We start from the raw sequence: 25,430 nt of genomic DNA on the forward strand, positions 1-25,430 counted from the left end.
TGCACATTGCAAGTTCCTGCTCTGCCTCTGAGCTACATACACCCCAACACCCCTTCCCTGCAACCTGGCCATTCTGAGTTCTCTCATTTAGATGCATCTAATTTTTTAAATTATATAATTTACCTGGAGTTCCTTTATAACGTTCACACTTGATCACAAGGAAGCAAATTTCTGCCATCGATACAATTAAGAACCAGAGCTACATGATCACGTGGAACCAGAGGACTCTGACATTTTTTTTGCCCAGTTCTACCCCAAACCAGTGCAAACTAGCTCCCACTTGTCTCTGCTGGCGTTTACAGAACTGTACAGGAGCTGGCGACCCTGTGAAAACCCATGCCCCATTATTCGCCGCTCTGTTTGAAGCTGTACAAAGGACTTGGGCTATCTGGATGCCAGGAAAAGGCTCTGTAAATGATGGAAGGACCTCTGTCTAGGGGCAGGGGATGAGCATCTGAGACCAGTGGAAACCAGGCGATGGTGGGTGATGCCCAGTGCTAAGAGCTAACCCCAGGAGAGATTGGTTGATTGGTTGTTTTGGGGTTTTTGTTGTTGTTGTTGTTTTTTGTTTTTGTTTTTTTTTTTCACTTAGCAATTTAACAGAATTTACAACATGATAGCAAGAACAACATAAGGCTAGAGAGACAGCCCTCAGAGGTGCTGCAGGCAGGATGTGTGCCAGCAACGAGGACAGGCACAGGCAAGAGTTCGAACATCTGACCCTCACTGGGACTTGCCCGTGAAATCCAGAGGTTATGTGTCAAGATGAGCCTCAGAGTCCAGGGACCTTCCTTGTGTTCTGAGAGCCCACTGTGGTAGGAGCTGGCTTTGAACAAGGCTAAAATGTTCTGGTTACAGCAATGATCTCCTAAGTTCAAGTGTAGGTTTCTGAAGAGAGATCTATTGTAACAGTGTGCATCTTTGGGATGGGAGGCCCGTTCATCACCCCATAGTGCTTTGGCCTGAATGTAACCAGCAAGCCGATGCTGCTGGCCAGAGGTAAGAAGGACTGGGACAAAGATTGTGAGACACTAAGACCACAGGCAAAGCTTCCTGGCTACATCTCATGGCCTCTTGCTTAGTCGTGGCTTCTGGTTCCCAAATCCCCCCAGGTCAGTTCTGCAGAGACAGTGTCTTCCAGGACTGAATAAACTCTTGGCTCCATCTGAACTGAGTTACAGCTTCCTCACTCTCTTCCTGGACACTGTTAATATAATGTAAATGACATAAACCCTTCCCCGTCTGGAGTTGATAAACGGCCTTGGACTTTCATTGAGTGTCTGTTCTGCAATCTTAACTGCCCGGGCACTGGCTTTCCTTATGATGCCTTGGAAGGCAGCAGCCTGGCGCCAGCTGGGCATCTATCTAAGAGGCATGTGCACTGAGCAGAGGGAGGCTGCATGGCCCTCCTCGCTGGCGCCCGGTTGCTTTACCCAGTGGAAAGCCACACGTCTCACAACTTGGCTAAAATCGGAAACCCAAGATGTGTTTGTGTTCTGTCAGAAATGTGCCGTGTCAATTTTGGCCCTCTCCTCTCTCCGTATGCTGCACCATATGGCCCCACTCTCTTCACACCATCTAAGCATCTGTTCTGCTTCCCCAGAAAGAGAGTAAGGGCAGGGTCCAAGAGGCAGCTCCGAGAGCTGGACACTGCCAGACCTAGAACATTCTTTGGTCAGAGAAAGGAGCCAGATGGGATAAGGCTCTCTGAGAGCAAACCAGTAGCTCCATCTGGCCAGGCTCTGATATGTCTGTTCTCACTATCGGTCCTGGGGAAGAGGCCACTCATCATGTCTTGCCAGCTCCAAGCGAGAGCAGAAGCTGACTGGCCTCCCATCTCACTGCTGTGACTTGGGGTTTGAAACAGGTGCAGAGAAAAAGCTGGAAGGCACAAAGCTGGGAGACATGAGTCAGCTACCCCTCCAGCCAGGATGGAGGTGGCTGGCCAGGAACCTTGGAGACTCGAGCATCATAGAAAACCCATCCTGAGAACAGGAAACAGCCCCAAGTGTGAGAATGAGGGCTCCATCTATTGCTAGGTCCCTTCCAACAGTGGGAGGCTGGGATGGGAGGGGGGTTGGGGGGAGGTGACCATGTCCAAGCTGAATAACTACATGGTCTTCAGAGGTGGGGAAAGTTAAAAAAACAAACAAACAAACAAACTATAAACACAAGTGATTAAGTATGTAGGCATGTGGTCACTTGGAACCCATGGGTAGGGGTGGGTGAGGGTGGGTGGGGTTAGGGGTGGGCCTGTGCTCTCGGGGAAGTTGGTGGGTGGGTCACACAGACTGGAGAGTGTATCCTGTACTAAACCCTCTGAGATTGGTACAGGCCCGACTCAGAGGGCACAGGCCCACATCTAAGTCCAGAGTAGTTTCAAGGTTCCTCTCAGCACATGGGGCTCACCCCAGGTTCCACACTCTGTAATTTTTTGCAGAGCTTTACAAAGACTCGGATTAATAAGTCTTAGAGGGGGAGAGGGCGTTGTGGGTTAACCAGATCTCTTTAAAAGGGCTTGCCAGTTTTAATGTACAGCAGGGGCCACTGTTCAGCCGACCTGCTTCCTGGTTTATACCGAGCCATCAGTGTGGACGAGCGGATGCAAGTCTTCATGGCAGACAGGCACGCCTCTAGGCCAGGAATCCCTGTGGAGATGGGGATTGGGAATTTCCAGGCCAGACCTGTCCTGACCCACACAGAGCCTTCAGCATGGAGAAGACAATCCTTCCCAGCACACAAGCTCAGGAGGAGATACTGAGAAGTGGGAAGAGAGGAGAGAGGTGGAAGGGAGAAAGGACATGGAGACCCTGAAGACAGGAAACTCACAGCTCGGGCAAGGTTTAGGTCTGAGCCCACAAATGTATTGTTCATGTTCCTGCCTCACTGAGATGTCTGTGTAGCTAGCTCTGTCTCTGTATCCATACCTCTGTAACCCCAACATGCAGCAGCATACACCCATCCAGCCTTATGCAGTTTCATCCTGTCTGCATCTGAGGGGTGGTTTTCAGCATGCCGCAAAGATGTGGTGCTCATTATGAACCCTTGGGTTTGTGTGCGTGTGCATGTATGCCTGTGTGTGCCTGTGTGTACATGCATGTGTGTGCTCTCACACGCATTTCAATACACATTTGTATGCACACGTGCGTGTGTGTGCATGTGTGTATTCGTGTGCATGTGTGCATACATGTGTGCTCTTGTGTGTGTTTTGATGCACATGTGTGTCCGTGTGTACGTGTGTGTGTGCATGTGTGTATTCGTGTGCAGGTGTGTGTGCATACGTGTGTGTTTTCATGTGCATTTCAATGCACATGTGTGTGTGCATATGTGCTCTCATGGGTGTTTTGATGCACACATGTGTGTGCATGTGTGTGAGTGTATGCATGCATGTATGAGTGTGTGTGTGTATGTACACATGATCATACACACATGTATGTGTGCTGTTGTGTTTTCTTGCTTAGGAGGCCCTGGGGTCACATAGACACTTGTTCTCCGTTCCTGTACAGTTTTAATATCTCTGTTAGCTGAATTGTTACATCTGTTATAATTGAATCCAGCAAAACCCACATGGCTTTGTGGGACTGAGACCCTGCTTACACAGACAGGGCATAGAGAAATCCCACCCCCAATATGGCCACTTTAGGATTCTGGGTGTTGAGGGGATGGACCACTCAGTCCCTTCCTGTTGATGGAGTTCTGGGTCAGGCAGGTTGGAAATGACACGTGTCACACATGTTGCATGTGACTGTCGTGGGAATCTTTGGGGGAGCCAATGATCCATGAACCTTGTGGAAGTCTGGATCAGAGTGGGGGTCAGTGGGTCTGACTAGAACACTGACTCCTGGGGGCAAGATGAAGGAACAAAGACATCCTGTACCTGAGTATTATGGGTATGCCTAGTGTGGAGACCTGACCAAGGCGGAGGGTTGTTGGGAACAGTAGCAGTCATGTTTAAGACCATGTCAGCCATAATCACTGGGGCCTCACTGACCTGTTTCTGAAACCAGGAACAAGCTACAAAGTTGCCTTGTGCCTGGGTGTTCAGGTGACTCATATGGGGTGGGGGACCACTCTGGAGCTTAGGTGGAGATCCCAGTTGGGCCCATCTGTGAACTCAAATATTGCTTACCCAGAGCAAGCAAGGATGTTGCTGTACCTGCCTGGTATCTGCTTTCTCCTGTGGGCTCAGAGCTGGCCATAGGTTCATTATAGGAACCATGACAATCAGATTGATAGCGGCCCCCAAACTTCCCCTGAGTCCTATGGACTGGTGGTCAGAAGGAACAGAGAGGACCCAGAGAGGACCCTGAGGACTCATCTTCCCAACATCTCATTGTCTACCTCCTATACTCTTCTGAGAGTGTATTAAAACTTTTAAGTGTGTGTGTGTGTGTGTGTGTGTGTGTGTGTGTGTGTGTGTGTGTGATGCAGAAGTCAATGGACAACTCTGTAGAATGTGGTCTCACCTTCCATCTTCATGTGGGTCCTGGGCTTGAACTTGTGTCTTTAGGCTTGCATGCAAGCACTTTATCAGCTGATCCATCCTGCCAGCCCCAGAGGCTACATTTGCAAGTTCTGCTTTGTTGAACTGCACAAATGACATGGAGACTACAGGGACTTCCCAGGCCACCTGGAAAAGTGACACCCTTGATTCCAGGGCTCTTTCCATGTCCTTCATGAGGGTACAGATAACTGGCTCCAGCTGTCCTACCCATTTTCACAAGGGCACACACAGCTACTGGCTACTCTTGACCTTCTGTGCCTCAGCCTCCTACCTTCTGTGCACAGAATGTTCCAGTAAGAGCTCAAGTGGGGAGACAAAGTCCCCAGGAAACCGTAGCTTCTCCCACAGACTCCTCAGGCTGGAGCTATGCTCCTAGTACCATCCTCTGCGTGTGCACACGGCCTCCTCACAGGGAAAATGGTTTCCCAAGAAGGAAGGAGTGAACCAAGCCCCCGCCTGCCTTCCATCTGCCTCTTTCCCTCTCCGGCTGAAACTTCACACTTTTTAGCAGTAGTAAACAAAACCAAATTGCAGACTCCCTGGCACATGGCGTGGACGAGTAAGACACCCCAGGAGGAGACGCTTACCGCTCTGAATTGGCAGGCATGGTGGGATCGATGGAGACCATGGCGTCATCTGTGGTCAAAAGGGAGATGGTGGTGTTCCTGCAAAACACTCATGTCAGCTCTGCTCCCCTTCCCCCAACATACACACACACTTGCACATGGGTCTCGCGTGACAGAGTCCAGAGGAACCAGGACCTGAGAACAGGGGACCAGGTGTCCTTGGTTAAGGGCAGGTAGGGGCAGCTGGTCGTCCTGTAGATACGTTCCCCACCCTCCTCCAGCCCCTTATCAAGTCAAGTGAAAAGGGCAAGTGTATTCTAAGAGCCTGTCAACTTTTAAATAATTTAAAGGGGGAATTGGAGCAAGGATAATTTATGGAGTTGCGAGATTAAGGAAGCTGCGGTATACACAAAAACTAGCGTTAGTGCAGAGATGGGAACCATCACTCACCTTGCTGTTTTGTGCCCTTGGAGAGACCCCCGAGCCTGCTCCATCTTCTCTCCCATAAAGCACGAAGTTAAATGGCAGAAACCTGCCTCCTCCCAGCCCCTCATCTAGGGGCTTCTGATAAGCTGATACCTCTGTCCAAAGAACTAAGCCCTCTCATCCTCAGCTGTGAATATGTCTTACTGCATGTTAATTTGTGTGTATAAGGATGAACGCACGCCTGCGTGGGTACATGAGGTCAGAGATCAGTCTCCGTGGCATTGCTCGGGCACCATCCACCTTGAATCTTGAGACAGGATCTCTTATGGGGCTGGGGCTTGCAACCTGGTTTGTGAAGTTTCCGAATCCGAACAATGGAAATGGGACCCAAATCCCACAGCGTACCTGCAGATGTGACCACAGTGTGTGCGCTACAGTTCTTAACATAGGATGCCTAACGCTGCTGCCCGCGGGGTGGCTCCTTTTGCTGTACTGGGGCGTGTGCTATATCCTTCAGAACATGGCTTCATCTCCTTGTCTCTCTCTTGCTTGTTTATAAACGGCTTTTATAAGCCTTCCGTCCCATTACCTCCACAGACCCTAACCCTAAAGTCACCTCCATCCAATGCTATTCCCGAGCGTCCCTTCTTTTCTCTTACCCATTTCTTCAGTTGTCTCTGAGACAGGGTCTCACTGTATGGTCCCGGCTGGCCTCTTACCTACAATCCTCCTGCCCCAGCTTCCCAAATACCGGTGTTACAGGCACATACCATCTCTAAAGGAAAAGTAGATGCTAAAATGGGCCAAGTGTCTCTTATCCAAAACGCTCATGACCAGAAGTGTTTGGGATTATTATTATTTTTTTCTTCAGATTTTAGACTGCCTGTATATAATGGGATGTGATATTGGGGGGAGCTGACCCACGCCTAAACATACAATGTCTATATTTCACTCTGCATCTTGATTGACATATTACACCACGCCAAGGACACTACTCTGTACATCTGGGGTCAGGTCAGACAGTGCTAAAACGGTTTCAGATTTCAGAAAACTTGGGATTTGGGGTTTAGGGACTAGTGAGGCCCAGCCTCTAATTAGAAAAGTCTCATGCTAATATAGGCTGGGTTTAAGAAGGAAACTGTGGGGTGGATTTTTTTGAGGATTTAGACTAGGCAACTTCTTGTAACGCATCTCTGAAATGAGTCCTGTGTCCAACGCTTCTGGAAGCAAAGGCACTTAGCTAAGTTATTTGTGGCTGGGGTGACTCCAAACACCCCCTTCCTCAACAATGAGCGGACACATGAAAGGGAAAACCCAGTTGTGAAGATGAAGCTCTACCTGGTCTCAACAGGACCCTGCTGTTGGGATCCAGCTCCATCCCGGCTCGACCCAGGATCGAGCTTCCCATGGGGTTCCCTTCGCTGATTTGAGAGAAATCACAGCAGAAGCCTGGGGGATTCTTCTGCCCCCTAACCCCAGCTTGTAGCTTTACCCTTGTCTGGTCCACTGTGGGGAAAATACAGCTCTCATCACAGAGCACACGGGGGCTGGGGGGGCAGGGGGACACTCACCGAGGCAGGCCGGTGGCGATACAGAACAGGTCCATGATGTCACTGGAGTTGCAGTACTTGCTGAAAACCACCTGTGAGACACAGAAGCTGAGCTGATGAGTTGTTCAGTGAGTAATTCCTATCTAAGCGCAAGGACCCAGGTTCAATCCCGGAACTCATGTACACAGGACTCGATGGCCACCCAGGCCAGTGAGAGATGCTCCTTCAACAGTCAGGACAAACAGCTTCTGGGGGAATATCAGCTAAAGTTGACCTCTGGTTTCCCACATGCAAGTGTGCACATGTGAGACTACATACATAAACACATGTGTGCGCACGTGCACATACGTGAAAAAAAGCACAATCCTCAGTCAATAAGGCAGCAGAGTGCCCACTGGTTTCCATGGAGATACTGGGTTCCATGCATCCCCTCGCCGTTTGGAACTGAGGGTTACTTTTCAGAGCTGTGGGCTCTAGGATGCCAGGTGGACATCTTTTCATTTGGTCGGTGTATACGGATTGTGGAAACGCTCAATTCCTTTGTTAGGTGAGAATAAATCACTCGCCCGTCTTCACGCCTGCAGTGACCCGGGCACAAAACTGAAAATGAAGTTCTTCCAGGGTACAGCAGCACAGCTAGTCTCATGGGGTAAATACGGGAAAAGCGCACTTAAATTTCTTGATTTTTTTTTTCTTCTTTTTAAAAGATTGCCTTTTAGTCTTTGAGAGAGGAGAATCTGGGGCTGAATGACTAGATCAAAGGGGGAAATCAAAACGATAAGAGAACAGGTGTGAGTCGCTATCTGTCACAGCAAAATGTAAACCGTTTGCACTGTGGCTGCACGTCACTGAGCCAACCCCGGCTTTGTAGGACAGCAAGGGTTTGCCTTGCAACAGCCTGGTCTGTATGAGAGCCCTGATGTGAGCCTCAGCTCTTTTCCTCTGTAACCTATTTTATTATCATCATTGATCTCTTCTTGTACATAATTAATAAATATTAATATATTATATTACATATAGGTTATTATATGTAGCTATCATATATTAGTATAATATTATATATTACAGCTTTCTTTTTTCCATCCCTCCCTCCCACTCTCTCCTCCTTCCTCTCTCATCCTGGGAATCAAAGCAAGGGCCTCGAAGATCAACAGACAGGGGTTGGATACTGAGCTACCTCACCCAGCCCCTTTCTGAGACAGTGTTACACTGTGTGGACCATAATCTGAATACCTCACCTCCAGTTTTGGAGTGCTGGGATCACTGGCACCCCCAAAGCCCCACTTTCATTCCGTAGACATTTCCCCATAGATGTTTCTTCCTGGCTCACTGTGGTCAACATCCTTTGGTTCCTGGGTGTAAGGGCAGGACCAGGACTGATAAAACGGTTGTTATTTTTTGATGCCAGGCACAGCCATTTCAGCTGAGTTACTTCTTGCTCTACCTCAAAATCGTGAACAAGAGCAAAGAGACAATTCTGTCCCCAGAACTTGGCCTTTCTGTGATTGGCCGTTTCCAGCATGCTGGTGGGATCAATGATACAAAATGATACAAAAGCAGAGCAGGTGTTCATGCCTCGACTATTCCACCGTTTGTATCTGTACAACGGGTCACAGTTGTGATATGCACCATTCAAGCATCCTGTCCCCAGTGTCCTCAGTTCCGGACGCCATGTAGCTCACCTCTGCCATACCCTGACTCTCACAGTTTCTTTCTCCCTGGCTCAGCTCCCATCTCATCCTACCCTGCCACACCCCTGAATAGTGTCACTTTTCTTTGCCTGTCCCTGCTAGCTCCTGTCACCCACAGGGAAGATTCAACTCTCGGCTGGGCATCTAACGTCTCAGGGCTTGCTTGCATCCTCCCAGCCTGCATCCTAACTAAGTGTCTCTTAGGACCCCACTCAGGTCTCTGGCTCCAGTCCGACAGATGCACCTTCTTAGCGCTCCTGCCCTCTCTTCATCCTGCTGTCTACGCAGGGCGGCAGCGTCTTTGGTCCCCACTCTCAGCAGAACACACCTTTAGCCTTCTTTTCTCTCTCTCTCTCTCTCTCTCTCTCTCTCTCTCTCTCTCTCTCTCTCTCTCTCTCTCTCCATGAGCATCCTGGCATAGACCCCCTAGGCCATGGTTTATGTTGCAGATTTGCTAGTACAACCAGCCTGGAGTCCCAAATCAGCCTGGGGTTCTAGCCGTTCAGCCCTCAAAGCAGACGGGGTCTTTCTTGTGGCTCACTCTGCCTGTGCAGTTTGGTTTTTGATGTTTCAGACTTGTATGAGCTGGGAGGTGGGGGCAGCAAAGGAGGGGAGAGGGTATGAAGGCTCTTTCTATGATCCGTCTTCCCCGGGAGACTTCTTAAAAAGGAGGGTGGGGTAAGAGGCTCTTCAAAGTTTGCCTGCAGTCAGAGAAGCAACGGCCCCTGGGCCAGCTCAGGGGTGCTGTGCACAGCATCTGGGTGAGGCTGAGGAATGTATACTTTGTTTTTACTAGGCTCAGAGGGGGGGCCTCTGAGGAAGGGGCTACAGGGTATTGGATGTGGAGCTTCCGGCCAGCTATCCCTCTACAAAAGGTCTTGCTCCCCACCTCCCCTCCACAGACACTTAGGGTACCATGTGGCTGGTAGGGGCTTCTCCAGCACCCCAGAACCCACAGTAATGATCCTAAAGTTGTATCCTTTCTACAGCGGAGAACCACTTACACCAAAGCCTCTTAGAGCCTTGCAGTGTCCAGCGGGGCTCTCTGCCCTCCTCCTTTCTGTAAGTCGGAGAAAACTCCCTGACTTCTTTGGTTTTTACTTTATACTCATTTAATAGTGAATACTCAAGCACACCATGGCTGCAAGTCAAGCCCCTTCTCCTGCTGAGCCATGTCTCTGGGCCTCACCCACTTCTTTGTGCCTCAATTTTAAGTCCTGTAGAATGGGTCCACAGAGACAGCAGCTGTCGTCTAGAGATGGCTGGCCTGAGTGATGGATTCTCTTTAAGGTTCTACTGTCAGATTCTGTGATTCTGAAGTCCAGAGGCCACCGTGAAGGACCACACCAGGAACAGTAAACTGCAGACAACTCCCACCCCCCCCCCCCCCCTAGCCCAGTCCAGACAGGCCTCCATGCCCACCTCCACAGGATGTCCAGGACAAACAGATAAACAGCATGGTGAGACTACCGACCACGCCCAGTGGAATTCACCCCAGAGCACAGAATGAGCCCCATGAAAATTTTATTGTGCAGATTTTTTTTTTTAGCTCCACAAAGAAGCCCTTTTGTTTCTTTGTAAGCATTTTTAACAAACTGGTAGTTGTTTTTTTTTTTAAACACCAAAATGAAACATTTTAAAATAATATCTGTTTTGTTTTTTTTTTACTGCCATCTCCGCCTCCTCCCCAGATTCAGAAAGTTGTATTAAATAGTCTTTCTTTTCCATGGCAACGGGGTTATCTGCTGAAGTTCCTCCAGAGCAGTGGGCGACACTTGCAAAGCAGAGGCTACCATATCGTATAGGGTCAAAGCTTTGAACTTCCTTTGAGTGGGTGGGTGGTGGGTAGGAACCTGCTCTGACCCCAAGAAGGCCAGAATCTTCTCAGCAAAAAGAAACACCTAAGCTTCCTTCAAGCCGATCACCTTGCCTTGTCCTGGCGATTTTTTGAAATGTCTTTGCCCAGATTTATAAGGTCTGCCAATGAAGTGGAAATGAAAGAGAATTTCCTTTGTGCTTGGGCTTCCAAAGATAGGATAGCAAAGAACAGAGGCCTTTTAAAAGTTGAAAGGTAATCTCCTAGCCAGGGATGGTGATATATGCCTACAAGCCCAGCTTCTGAGAGGGTGGGACATGAGGATTGTGAATTTGAGGCCAGCCAGGGCTGAGTCTGCAAGAGGAGAGAGAGAGAGAGAGAGAGAGAGAGAGAGAGAGAGAGAGAGAGCGAGCGCAAGAGAGAGAGAAACCTTTCACCCAATCAAACGGAAGGCCCCGTGGCACCTGATGCTCTTGCTGTTCCTGTGCAAGCAGCAGCTAGGCTGGATCTATGGAAGTCAGGCTTTGTTCTGGGACCAGGATCCATCTTCTGACATTGTTTCTGACAAACGGCCTAGGGATGCTGTATAGAAACTTGGAAGGAGCAGAAAAGACTCCGTGGGGTGCTTCTGGCACGAAGCAGAGACCCCACGTTCCTCAGTTCCCAATGCCAGGAGAGTCTGAGTGGGGAGAAGCCAGAGGACAGGATGCTAGGATGGCTGGAGTCAGGAGACGTCCAGCCTGGGCTGTTGCTGACTACCCAAACCAGCTGGCTGCAGTGGAAAGCAGTGGCCGTGGGAGCCTCGGACAGCCTCATGAGAAAGGGCACGGGGCTGACTGTCTACATGTTGAGCAATTTTCTAGATCCTTTGTTCCTTGCTCAGAAACAGACAACATAAGGGGATAGAAGTTGAAATTCAAACAAGATGCCAAGGCAGCCAGATCCACAGGCTTGCACGCCGCCTTCCAGCTTCTGGAGACAGACCGGGGCTGGGCTCAGAAGCAAGCATGGAAAATCACCCCAAAGTTTTTCATGTGGTTGGACGGGCAGCACTGTGATATTAAAACATGGGACAGGAGAAACAAGGAGGAAGCAAAGAGTTTCTTCTCACTGGGAATTGGCGCTTCCCAGTGAGACTGTGAATGTCACAGAGTGGTTTCGTCCCAAAGCCCCTCCTCACCCCAGCACCCCAGTCTCCATGCTGCCGGAGTTGGCAGAAGCTGGGCACAATCCAAAGAGTGGAGCAAAGAAACAGAGGCACCCAGGCATGTGGGAGCTCTCGTGGGACCAGCCAGGGTCAAGGTTTCTTCTCAGTCCACCTGACCTTGAGGGTATATATACCCTGGCAACTACTGACCCTGGTTACTTAAGTCTATATTCAAATCAGCCACCTGCTGTGGACCTGGTTATAGACACAGGGCTGGATCTGGGACAGAAGCAAGATTCCCCATCCTGAATCACCTATTCTCCACTCTAGATTCTCTTGTAAACTGTAAGCAAGGCTGTAGCCATAGGACCATCAGCTTACCATTCTGAAAATGGGCCAACAGAACCAGAACCCCACCGGCCTCTCTGGAAAGTAGTGAGCAGCAAAGCAGAGGAAAACACCAGAAATGAACCACCAAAGCTTGACTGGCTGAACACAACACTGCACATCACGCCATCTTGGGTACCCACGAGGCTCATGGCCATATCAGGCTACTGACTTAAGTCTCCAAGGGTCTCTGAGGTGCCAAATGCAACCAAAGTATTTTCCAGTCACACACTTGTGTGGCGTCCAGTTGTATTTTAGTGAGATGATAGTGTACCCCCTGAGGGATTCCCCAGGGTGGATTTCCTCCATGCCCACAACTTCCTTGGGGAGGAGCCGATCTTGACCTGGCAAACTATCATTAAGAATGGACCAAGCTCTGTATAGTGGAGCATCAAAGTCTTTGAATAGATGTTCTGGCCCAGCTCAGTGATTCTTGGGCTGCATGGCCTCTTCTCAGGAATATAGGAAAGCAAGGGGGTGGGGGTGGGGGGTGGAGTCAGGCCTCTGGTTAGTTGGCAATCAATGCCCTGTCAGCTTGGTTGAGTAGAGACCAGTGGTGCTCAACCTTCCTAATGCTGTGACCCTTTAATATAGTTCCTCATGATGTTATGACCCCAAACCATAAAATCATTTTTCATTGCTACTTCATAACTGTCATTTAGCTACTGTTATGAATCAGCCCGTAAATATTCTTGGAGGCAGAGGTTTGACAAAGGGGTCGAGCGAGACTCACAGGTTGAGAGTCACTGGTAGAGACTTTCCGATAGATATCCCTCTGTATGCCTTCTTCCAAAAGATTAGGGAAGCAAGATTTGGAAAACCGTAGTAACCAGGCACAGAGTACCCCTACCGCAAGCACTCTCGAGATGTACCCCATAGAGAGTAAGCCAGGCGGCCCTGGCTCCTGGTGACCTGTTTCATCATTATGCTGATGCCCGGGGCCTCTTCATACTACTTCCTGAAAGTTTTCCTAAGAGACTTGGAGCTTGCAGAGATGGGTGGGGAGGTTCAGCAGTAGCACAGGGGCCAGGGGGATGCGTCAGGAGTAGGCCCAGGACACAGAGGACTGTGGGTTTCTGTGGGAGCAGGGCACGAGGGACAGAAGAGTCAGCCACCTGAGCTTCTGATAGGGACTCAGTTGTCCTCTATTAGGAGTTGTGGCCTTGTTGGAGTGGGTGTGGTCTTATAGGATGAAGTGAGTTACTGGGGGCGGGCTTTGAGGTTTCAGAAGCTCAAGCCAGGTTCAGTGTCTTTCTCTCTTCCTGCTGCCTGCCGATCCAGATGTAGAACTCTCAGCTCTTTCTCCAGCACCACATCTACAGACACACCAGTACACTTCCCGCCATGATGACAACGGACTAAATCACGGGACTGTAAGCCAGCCCCAATTAAACATTTTTATTTCTTTGTAAGAGTTGCTGTGGCCATAGTGTCTCTTCACAGCAATAGAAACCCTAACTAAGACACCGTACTTCACATAAGCAGCATGTCACACCAGGGGGACTGGCTGACTTGGCAGGCCTAGGTTCCAAGGATCAGAAGTCAGGCTCCAACACTGACCCTTCTGGCTCTTACCCTACTGGAAGGGCTTCTGGACCCCACTCTCAGCCTTCACTTGTGTCCTGATCCAAAGCACCTATGATCAATCAGACTCAGTGCCTTGCTCATAGTGGGCAGGCTGGAGGTCAAGCCTTCTCTAGGGTAAGTGCTCGTGTAATGCCCAAAGTTAACCTGCAAGCCCCACCTGCTGAAGAACCAGGTGGCTTCCTGGAATTCTGGGAGTTGTAGTTCTTGGAAAAAATAACAATGCCTCATGGGAAAGTATGGTGGCCTACAGGTTTGTCCTCATAAGCCCCTACAACATGTGGCTGGAGGCCATTTCAGGGAAATTCCAGGGAATAGTCCTGACAAAAGTCCCCCCCCCCCTTTTTTTTTTTTTTTGGGTCAATCCTTAATATTTCATAAAGCTCGCTTTAAATTTGGCCCAAAATGGTGGAATTGGCTTTTCTGGAGCTAATCTCAGGATTAACACTAGCTGGGCGGTAGGTGTGCTGTTCTGTTTTGCCCTGGCTCAGGTTGGATTTCTGCAGCATGCATCTAAAATGAACACTAAAGATCCACATAGTCACTGAACTTTTTAAAAAAAGTTTCCGAAGAGCTGGTTTTAATTCCCACGGTCTTGCTCCGTAAGCTCTAGTTGACCTGAACTCACTGCAGAACAAGCTGACCTTAAACTCAAAAGTAATCCTCCTGCCTCAGCCTCCCTTGTGCTGGGATTTTTTTTGTTTTGTTTTGTTTTTTTGTTTTTCGAGACAGGGTTTCTCTGTCTAGCCCTGGCTGTCCTGGAACTCACTCTGTAGACCAGGCTGGCCTCGAACTCAGAAATCCACCTGCCTCTGCCTCCCAAGTGCTGGGATTAAAGGCGTGCGCCACCACCGCCTGGCCCCTGTGCTGGGATTAAAAGCGCACCTGGTTGCCTTTTTAACCAAGTAGTGCTAGACAGAGGAGACTTCTGGAACCCAGCCTGGCTTTCAAAGTTGGCAGCTCACAGTGGCTGTTTGGAGCGCTGAAGCCCCCACACGTGCACGAGGAAGCCTGTTGTGGAGGCTTGGATTTGGGTTCCAGATACAAAGTAACTTCTTGCGACCTCTATCCTGTTTACACTAGATATTCGGGTTCTATTTATTCCAAAGATGGCTGCCACGGCAGCTGTCACTGTTCCCTCTTCTGAGCAATTAGGGGCCTGTAAGCAAGAGCCAGAATCCCATAGAGAGGGGACCAGGGGCACAGCAGCCAGCCAAGTGCCTGACACACTTCTGCTGGTGGCTCCTCCGGGAACTCCCCTACAATGAGGGATCACAGACCCGTTCATTTCTGCCTGTCGACTGGAAGAACTTCTCCTGAAACTTCCATGCACATTTCTTGCAGGGCCTATGAGACGCTGGTTTGGATTGTGTCCGGTTGGAAGGAAACTCCAGTTCCCCAGACCCCAGAAGGCAGCCCAAATATCCAGCAAGGACCTTGGCCCTGTAATGGGGAGATTTCTGGTGGTCAGATAAAAGCCAGCATTCCTCGGGAACTTGGGAAGTTGGTTCTCATCTACCAAAAGGAGTCATGTCCCTCACCTCCGGCAAACTCCAGAGACACATGGCTCTCCGATTAACATATAACCTGTGGCATATCTAGGTCCATGCTAGTTGGCCTCCAGATTCCCTCAGTCCCAACTCACAAGCACGTTATATATATAGTTCAATACCACCACACCAGCCTCCAGGTCCTTCTCTCCCGCCTGCTACTCTTACTTGACCTGTATTCTATTCTCAACTAGTATTCTATTCTCAACTCCCGTTCCTGCTACTTTATTTTCTGTCCGCTGAGATTCTTCTTTATCTCAAAGATAGCCTAGGCCATGCATGTCCAGTCTTCTGGCCCTGTTCAGTCTACTTCTTTGTCTCTCTGCTCTGGACACTTCCAGATGTCTCTGGATATTCTCTCCCTCCCTTTCATTTCCTTCCTTCCTACCCCTCCCTCCCTCCCCCTCCCTTCTCTTCCCTCCCTTCCTCCCTTCCTCTCCATCCCTTTCCCTCCCTTTCTCACTCTCTCCTTCCCCTCCCCCCTCAATAAAACCCTTCCCCTTAACCACACTATGAAGCAGTTATGTGGTCAGTTTATACAGATTGGCTTTAAGCCAGCGACCACCAGAAACTGTGGGTTTCTAACCCAGGCCTGTGTGGGTTCTACAGTTAGGAAATTCTCCCAGGCCCTGGGGCAAATTCGATAATCAAATAGCAATTGAGGTTTGGGTTGAGTTGACAGGCTGGGAAAAAAAAAACCCAAACCAAACTTAGTCTTAGCAGCAGTCTCTCCCCCCCACCCCCGACCCCGGGGAACTGCAGTGCCTGGGAACTTCCTCTGTGGTCCAGCTACGCTCCATTAAGACACACCATCCTGCAAGGCTGGGTGGGAACTGGGGTGGCATGAGTTTCCTCTCCCCGTCGCTGAAAGCCCGTGCTACCTTTCAAAACTATTTTTAAAAAAAAATCCATGCTGGGGAAATCCCACCGAGGAGCTGGGCTGCTGGAAAACATACAGCTTTTCATGTCTCATAGTTACTGTAACCCTGATGGTAGAATTTCTCAGTCAATTGCCTTAGCAACAATTTCTCACCAAGTCTCTTTGAACTCGGAGTAACAAATCTCCAGTAAGATCCTCTTCATAGGAATTCCGTGGTCTCTGTCTCACCCTCCCCCAGAAGCGTCACAGCTTCTGTGGAGGACGAGAACCCAAGGCACTGGGACCCTACGGTGTTCATTTCTCCTGTTGCTGGATTCCCATGGTCCTCTACCTCACCCAGACTCTCCAATCTCATATTAGCCATTTGTAGAGTCTCCATTTGCTCTCTTCACTCGATGGTGGTGTGCACTGAGCCTCTGTGCCAAGCTAGCATCGGGAGGCAATGGGGTCAGAAGTCAACCATCCTGGCCCCAAGGGCTCAAAGCAAATACTAATGACAAACCGAATTGGTAACAAAAGTAACTAGTTCTGGTGGGAACAACCCAGTGCTTTCTGGGGCGACTGTCAGTTGACAGTCCTGTAAAACAGTTCTCCATGACTGTCATGGTGTTAACGCCTTGAAACCAGGGCAGCTGTAATCACAAGGAACCCTCTGGACCAAGCCTATTAAGACTCTTATAGAAAGCTGGGAAGGTCATTAGACCCTCAGAGATGAGCCTGCCTCCTCCTGCACCGTGGCCGGGCCAGCTGTATACAGGGGATAGAGTACCCAGGAGGTAGAGGGTTAATAGAGGGGGGCTCTGTCCGTACAGCTACGGGGAAGTTGTCATCCATGCTGGGGTGAGACTTTCCATCATGTGGCTGCTTTGGGGTCGAGTCCACTATGCTATGTGAATAGGCGCAATTCATAGGCTGGACTTGGGTGGCACCGGTCCTTCGGCCTGTCATCAGTGCCTATCTCAGCGGGAACAGACATTTGGATGGGTAAAGGGAGGGCAGCAGTGTGTGCTAGGCTAGGGAGGCCCTGAAGTGATGCGATGTTATAGTGGCTGAGAAAAAAAAAAAAAAAAAAAAAAAAAAACAAAAACAGCATGGGAGGTAATATGTGCGGAACAAGTTGGGTCCAGGAATGAGGAGAGCCCACATCCCCTAGAAGAACCACAACACTCTTGGCAACTAGGATGTGTAATTAAGGTGGTGGTGGGATGTTTGTAAGACGCCGTGCTGGGAAACTGGGTGCAGGGGACCCTGATCCCACTGTGCTCTCTCTACAGTTTCCTATAAAGCCACCATAGTCCTCAAGAATGGGGGTTAATACTATGTATGGGTTCTGAAGTGTTATGGAGGACACCAGCGAAGGAACGGGTCTCCACGCAACCCTAGAGGAGAGCCGTTAGGAAAGGCGCACACCCTTTGACTCAGAATCCCACTTCCAGGGAGAAATAACAGTAACAGTAAGAGATTTAACCTCACTCTATCCAGACACCATTCCGGTGCAGCCCCATGGTGCAGCTCACCCAACTGTCCCAGCAAACCAGGTTACCCCCTGGATTCACGCCCACCCCATTGCTCAGCACAGTACCCCCGCCAGCCATTAGGGGAGTCTCCTAATGGTACAGTTAACCACAAACACATGGAATGAAAACCATATGGGTCTCATAAACAGTGAGATGCCTTCAGTTGAGTGCATCTCCAGACAGAATGCTACAAATGCATTCAAATGGGTCCTCTGAAGACCGTTTAAGGCCAACAGTGGGAGAGCTGCCGATGGGAGGTTGTGTGGGGAAAACAAAACAACCGAGGCACAGCTGTGGGAAAGAAAGACACATGCATGCATGTGTGCATGCATGCATGTGTACACACATACACACCTGCATAAGCACCCTGCAACCAGTAGCTCCTTGGGTGGTAGGATAATGGAGTCTTTTATTTTCATTTTGATAATCCTCTGCATTTTCTCCAGTCTTCTGTTATGAACACGTGGGGGCTTTTATAACCAAGGAAAAAAAGTTATCTTGCTCCCAAAGCCGGGGTTAGTCTCCGATAAAGGAGCAGGTGTGAGCGGCAGGCTCTGTATGCATAAAAATCTCAAATGAGGAGAAAGGGTCTTTCTTCTCCATTTTTTAATCCAGAGTGAGAATTCCTTGGCGCGAGGCCAAGAACAAAAGAAAATTAAGCAGTTAACCAGAGGATGGAGGATGGAACTTAAATAGCATATGGCTGGGCGTGGAGACTGTATGAGCAGAAGGGACCCGGAGATAATCAGAAGGAAAGGGAAGAGAGGCATTGGAGAGGCTCTGGAGGCACAGACTCCAAAGCAGGGTTGGTGGTTCCTTAGGAAGGCACGCAGGAGCTGAGTGTGGTTTTCCAAAGACCGCAGAAGGGACCCGGAGATAATCAGAAGGAAAGGGAAGAGAGGCATTGGAGAGGCTCTGGAGGCACAGACTCCAAAGCAGGGTTGGTGGTTCCTTAGGAAGGCACGCAGGAGCTGAGTGTGGTTTTACAAAGACCGCAGGCCTTGAGAGAGTCGCATGCCTAGTGACCTCAAGGGCGTGCAGACCAAAGGGAATGACAAGGTGTTCCTAACGACGGCACTGAATTCAGAGAGGGAACCCTGTGGGTCCATGCCTCAGCTGCTCCCACATGTTCAGTGTTCCGGAGACCCGAGTGCCCCAGGTGACTCTCCCGGCCAGTCACAGGCCATTGTGCACAGGCCTCTCCAGGCTTGAAGAGCTAAACATCCAGGATCATCTTAGAACAATTTCATGGGATAGGGGGTTGTCTTAATTTGAGAGCTGCCATGACACACGGAGGCAAAGTGACCCCGAGGCTGACAGGAGAGGCTGACAGGAGCCTACAGTTTCTACCTGGGCCCCCAGTTCCAAACACAAGGCCACACATGCCCTTCCTTATTGCCACCAACACTATACTGAGTGCCAGAAACGTGGCTTGCAAAATAAGTGCTATTTCAGACATGGTGCTTAATGGTATGTATCTGCTTTAAATACTAGGCTGGTGTACAAGCCCGTGAGAAGAAAATGGGTCAGTTTTGGAGACTGGGCAAACTTCTGTCCTATATTCCCCAACCATTAGGGCTGAGGAAGAAAGGTCCTGGCAGCCACAACAGTCTACTAGCAGAGAATTCTGGGACTGAGTGTCTGTGGCTGGCTGTGCCGCATGCACCTCAGCAGGCCCAGGACTGGCTACTGCTTGTGCTATCCTGGCTGTCTCAAATCTTCAGGACTGCTCTGCTCAGGTGCTGGGGTTATACACGGGCTCAAGTACATGCACGGCAGTAAAGCAAGGAGAGAGAAATCCGGAACACGGATTCAGGATGGCTTGAGCAGCGCAGATGCCTCACCTCTGCTGAGGCTCTGATTTTCCAGGTGGAAATCGACAACCACCCTACCTTGGTTACAGGCATGTTGTGAGGCCCCACCCATGCAGATGAGAGCTTTACGTATCAACTACATGGCGGAGTAGCAACTGTGACTACAGGATGGGCCATTTAAACCCAGGACTCTCCGTACTCCAAAGACCATTTTTCACAAGCAACAGACACCAAGGACATGTGGCAGCCAGGATTTCTGGGAGTTTCCATCAGTGTGGGACAAGAGGAAGCCAGCTCCAGAATTCAATCAACAAGGCTGTACTTGCTCTAAGTGGCCCACTGACCTCTACTGTGTCCTAGTGTGTCATAAGGGCGGCAGATACTGGAAGTCAGAAGGGCTTAGTAAGAACCATGATTGAGAGTTAGCAATATTCCAACCACGGCATGTGAGCAACCAGTCCGAACTCCCTCCAGGAGGGTTGAGGTCTCTCCTAGTTCAGCAAGCAGGCTCTAGATGAAAAGGTCCTTCCCACATCCTTTGCCCATCCCCTTAGACAAGCTCCTCTAAGTAACCAGCCCAGAGGCATCTGCACAGGGTACAGGTACCACTAGGCTCCAAGCTCCAACTCTCAATGAGGACCACTAGGACGCACTTTGTCTCCTTTGGTTTTATGCTGGATAATAATAGCTCTATCAACATTGCCACTACCATTATTAACAAGAGCTATTGGGGCAGAGACAGTTCTCAAGCCAGAGACAGAGCAAGTGGACCTCAGGAGCCTAATGTATTATCAGTTACCCAGATACCGACACGGAAGGATGGAGTAGGTACTGGTTCTGATGCAAACTTGAGTTGCATGTCTCAGAGCCCAGGATGCTAGATCACTGGTGGTGTCTGGAGCTGGTTCAGTTGCTCTCCATGGGGAAGAAGGGGTCTCCCAGTTCTGTGCTATGTTGTCCCACCCAGGATGGATGCACAGTTCAGGTCTGCCTGACTCTCAACTGCTGGTATTTAATGCTACATCCTGGAAGTGAGTATTGATTTAGCTCCTTCCTCTGTGGAGAACAAACCAATTCATGGTCCTTTTACTTTGTCCATCACAGACTGATTCATTTTCTAAAGCTTTTGCCAGCTATTAAGCCTTTACATAAGCCTCTGTGGGTTGGTCGGGCTTTGCCCATCCCCAAAGCTGCCAGAATTTCTCAGGCTGGTTGCTGGGTGAATGAAAACCAGCTGGGCCACTTTCCAGAACAGCCAACTCCAGCACAGGGGCATTGCCTTCACATTTTTGGAATGGATTAAAAGGTGTGTGTGTGTGTGTGTGTGTGTGTGTGTGTGTGTGTTCTACTGCCTTCACAGTGCCTAAGAAACAAGTGTTTAACATAAAAATATTTAATATCAAGACCACTACCAAAAACTGCATATTCTATCCCCCAATAAAAGCATGTTTACCAAAGAAGACATTGCAAGCTATCTATGTATTGTCTATTCATCCATCTGCCCACCCACTTATCTGTCTTAACACCTATCTCTCCATAATCCATGTATCCATTATCCATCTGCCCATCCATGCATCATCTATCCATCCATCTATTCATTACCTATCCTAAGACCTACATCTCTGTCCATCATCCATCTTATCTGTCTCTCTATCCATCCATCCACTCATTCATTCATCCAACTCCCCATCATCCATTCATCCAACTCCCATCATCCATTCACCCAACTCCCTATCATCCATTCATCCAACTCTCCACCATCCATTCATCCAACCCCCATCATCCATTCATCCAACTCCCATCATCCATCATACAACTCCCATCATCCATCATACAACTCCCATCATCCATCATACAACTCCTCACCATTCATTCATCCAACCCCCATCATCCATTCATCCAACTCACCATCATCCATTCATCCAACCCCCATCATCCATCATACAACTCCCCAGCATCCATTCATCCATTCCCCATTATCCATCATTCATTCATCCAACTTCCCATCATCCATCCATCCAATTCCCCATCATCCATCCATCCAATTCCTCATCATCCATTCATCCAACTCCCCATCATCCATTCACCCACTTAGCCACACCACCCATCACTCATCCATCTGGCCTACCATCTATCCACCTATCCATCCACCAACTAGCCTAACATTACTTATCTATTCACCCACCCATCAATAACCTTACAACTATCCAACAACTCATCCATCTGTCCACCCATCCATCCACCTACCCATCACCCATCCATATTTAAATTTCACCCCCAATTATAAATTCTACGTGTAAATGTCAACACTCTGTTCTTCCTGCGCTGTCTCTTGCTTCGGAGTGTTTAGCAATGATGTCATATCCAAGACGGTTACAGCTAACCAGCAGGCAATCATGCCGCTTTGTTTGCTAAAATAAAAACTGTATTAGGGCCTCATTTCCCTTTCTAATGCAAGAGATGTTTTTCTGGTCATTGCGTTGGAAAGAGAGTATGAAATAATAACAGAAATTTCCATTTATTACTGTGTTCCAGACCTATTATTGAAATTATCTCTGGAGGAGGGGGGTTTGGTTCAAGAGGCAAGATCACACGTGTGCTGAAGTGGAAGGAAGGTAAGTTGCAGCCTCAGCTCCCCACTCCTGGCCCCAAGGGGTTCCAACACCTGCCCCTGGCCCCACCACTGCTCAGACAGCTGCCCATTGGCCTGACTTCCAAGATCACGGCCGATATCACTGTCTCCTCTGTGTTTCATGGTATATCTCTAAATGTAAAGGCTGCTTTTTAAGACAAACATGAGTGTGATAAGTACACAGAAGAAAGCTAATAGCAATCCCCCTGGTCAGGTCCCGGTGTGGAAACTGATGGCTGGGTGGCGCCAGTAACCATCTTTTCACCATTTACTGAAACGCACGGGACCTCAGATCCCTGAAGCACCCATCCAGAGTGGACACTCTTATTTTGTAGACTCTAAGGCTCAGAGAGTTAAGCAACTTTCCCAAAGCCACACAACAAGGGCAAGGGAGAGAAGTGAAGGGCAATCTACAGACAGAGCAGTGTCCTGCAGGAAGTGGGATTCAGCCACTCCTGCAACGGCAGCTGTGAGCTGAGCGAGCCCACAGCGCATTGAGTGCGTGAAGAGGACCAGCCAAGTCCAGAGCTGCCCACATGAGAAGCTGATGTTCTGTGTATACAAAGAGCAGCCCCCAGATATCCTGCCCCCCCCAACCGCCTGTCCCTGGAGAAATCATCAAATGAGAGATCCAGCTAGACCGCTGTGTGAGCCAATTTTCCCTTCCTGGAGCAAGGAGCCAGGACAGTCAGCTTACTAAGGGGATGATGCATGGTTTGCTTTGCAGGTTAGTGGTTCTAGTCTGCAGCTGGCCAGCAAGCAGTAAGGCAGCGTCCTTTTGGGGCAGTGAGACACATCATTGCTTGCCTTATAGAGACGACATGAAAGGAAGAAAGAGGAGGGCATCAGTTCCCAACGTCTCCTTTGAGAGAGCACACACCTCCAATGCCCTAAATAACCCCATTAGACGCCATCTCCTGATGGCCCCTCCACTTCCCAAATGTTGTCTCAAGCTGGAGACCAAACCTCCAACACATGGGCCTTTGAGGACTCATATCCTAACCACACCCATCCAGTTGATGGAAGACATAGCTCTGAGGTAGTGTACCAAGACTTCCCTAACCCCCAGGATGGAAATGATGCCACCTCCACTTGCTTCCAACTTCCTCCCTGAGCCCAAGATGCTGGAGCTCGAGGAATACATTACCCTAGAAAAACACAATTACACTGCAAAAGGAGTCTAGTGTCAGGGTTCCTGGTCCCATACCAGCTTTGACCCTGAGCTTGGGACAATGGATGTGTATTCTTTCACCACACAGAGGGTGCACTATGCATGTGGCGCTTTGTCACCCAGGAAGACATGGATGTTGGGAGTATCAGGCAATGCTAAGAGGCAGATGTTACACCCATCTCTCTGATGGGCTACAACCCCACAACTCTTGCCAGTAGAAGAGGCTGGTGTCTATGGGAGCCCCACTTTGGAAAGTAGAGCAAGGCTACTCCGTGTCCCTGAACCTTCTCCAGCTCCCAGGTTGCCTGGCTGCCAGCAGACTCCAGGACCCGTGTCCCTGCCTGCCCTGTCAGTCTCAGGATCCTCTGCTTGGATTTGTCTGTCATGCTTGATACACGTGTCTCTCTTGTCAAAGCCCTGGGTCACTTTGCTTCTTTTTTTTTTTTTTTTTTTTTTTTTTTTTTTACACTTTTAGTGTCTGAAGCCAATGTCGACGCTATAAATAATGAATCACAGGAGCTAACTGGAAAGAGAGAAAACGAGATCAAAAGACTAAGAAACGTGCTGTGCAGAGCTCACGGCAGAGGACTCGCTTGTGGGGGACATTGCTGGGGTTTTCTTAGTAACAATCTTGTGGTTTTCTTTAACAAGGTTCCCCCTAGTTGTCCTGGCTTCAAGACAGCACTCGAGAACAGAGCAGTATGAAGAGAATCCTTCGAAGCCCTCCCTCACCTGAGACTCAACAGAGAGCTTTGAGACCCCAGGCCATGCTATGGCTTTTCAGTGTTTCCTACTGGCTCAAGGCTTGTCCCCAGCTGATGAAGGCATTGGGAGGTGGTAGTTCCTTTGGCAGATGTGGCCTCATTAGTGGAGGGAGGTCTTTGGGGTTATGCCCTTTATGGGGATGCTGGGATGCAGTCTGTTCTCAGCCTGGTCTCTGCTTCCTGCCTTCCAGGAGGCAAGCAGCTCTATACCTACCCTACGATGTTCATCGTGATGCTCTACCTCCCCATAGGCCAAAGTGATGGTTCTCAGTGGTCATGATGGAAACTTCTAGAAACCTTCTTCCTTAGAAATGATGACAGAAGGCTGGGGATGACAGGCAGCCATGGGTCCCGCCATTACTAGTTCCAGTGGGAATGATCAGGAGAGAGCTTCCGCTGGAGCCACAGTGGGAGACACTATTTATTCAATGAGCCCAGAAACAGAGGCAGGGAGTCTTCGTGGTCCCCTTGGGGTTGGGGGGAAGGCCGAGCTACATGGATGATGGTCAGAGAAGAAGCAGGAGGATTCTCGGAGGTGGTGCCATTATGGCTCTGAAGAAGGCTCAGGTTTGGTTGGCATGGGACACCTGCTGGGTGCGGAGGGTCAAAGACTCCCATGATTAGAGGGTCAGAAACTCCCATGATTAGAACTCCCAGGACATGTCTGAAAAACGGGCAGAGCTTTCCCTCTAGTGAGGGGCTAGTGATGGCTTCGTGGCCTGGGTCCCTCAAATGTCACCCTACGCCCATCTGGCCAGCTTTCAGTATCATTTAAATCCCCCTCAAAGTACTGTCTCCATCCACCTGTCCAACAAAAGACCAAGTCCACATTGGCCCCTCCTTTCCCGTTCTGCCTGTCAGGAGCTTCACCATCTCTCCCTTTTGATACCAATGGACAGCCCCCTTCCTCTACTGATTTGGTATCTGAATGGTTAGGCCCAATGGGCTAGCAGACATCTGGCGGTGAGGGTGTGGGGGCTCCCCGGAACCTTTGTGGCTGCAAAACATTCTAGGTATTTGCATTTTCCTTATCTGGCCCTCTTTGAGCCAAGAGGGTGGTGAGGCAAGTGTCCGTAGAGAGGAGTCCTGAGTGAGAAGGTGTCTGTCTCAGTATGGTGAGAAACAGGCACGAGCAGGTGCGAACTAGTTCCAGGTGTGAACTAGTTCCAGGTGTGAACCAGTTCTAGGTGTGAACTGCATCTAGCTCCTGCCACCATGCCTACTGTTTGCCAGCTAACTGTTTGTTAGCTCTCTGGACCCGCAAGCCAAAGAAACCCTTCTTTCTTATAAGTTGCCTTGGTCCTGGTATTTTGTCACAGCAACGGGAAAGCAATCGATACAGACTCCCAGAAACAGCCTCTGAGCCGTGGCTTTCCTGTCGGTTAGCAACAATGTCACCCTCAGCTCTCACACCGGGTCTCAGATGCTTCC

The 25,430-nt window shown here is 49.5% G+C and overlaps 1 protein-coding gene across 2 annotated transcripts in view; it reads right to left on the reverse strand.

Annotated features, from left to right (window-relative positions):
- Pde9a (phosphodiesterase 9A) overlaps positions 1 to 25,430 on the reverse strand; it is an 85,003-nt gene that overhangs the window by 51,649 nt on the left and 7,924 nt on the right. For both annotated transcript variants that reach the window (XM_034524131.2, XM_034524130.2), the window contains exons 2-3: positions 7,068 to 7,138; positions 5,092 to 5,169 (exon numbers count right to left, since the gene is read on the reverse strand). In XM_034524131.2, coding sequence (XP_034380022.1) covers positions 5,092 to 5,169; positions 7,068 to 7,138 — 149 coding nt within the window. The remainder of the gene's footprint in view (positions 1 to 5,091; positions 5,170 to 7,067; positions 7,139 to 25,430) is intronic.

This window comes from Arvicanthis niloticus, chromosome 20 (genome assembly GCF_011762505.2).
Source record: "Arvicanthis niloticus isolate mArvNil1 chromosome 20, mArvNil1.pat.X, whole genome shotgun sequence".
In the NCBI taxonomy this organism is placed as follows: Eukaryota; Metazoa; Chordata; class Mammalia; order Rodentia; family Muridae; genus Arvicanthis; species Arvicanthis niloticus.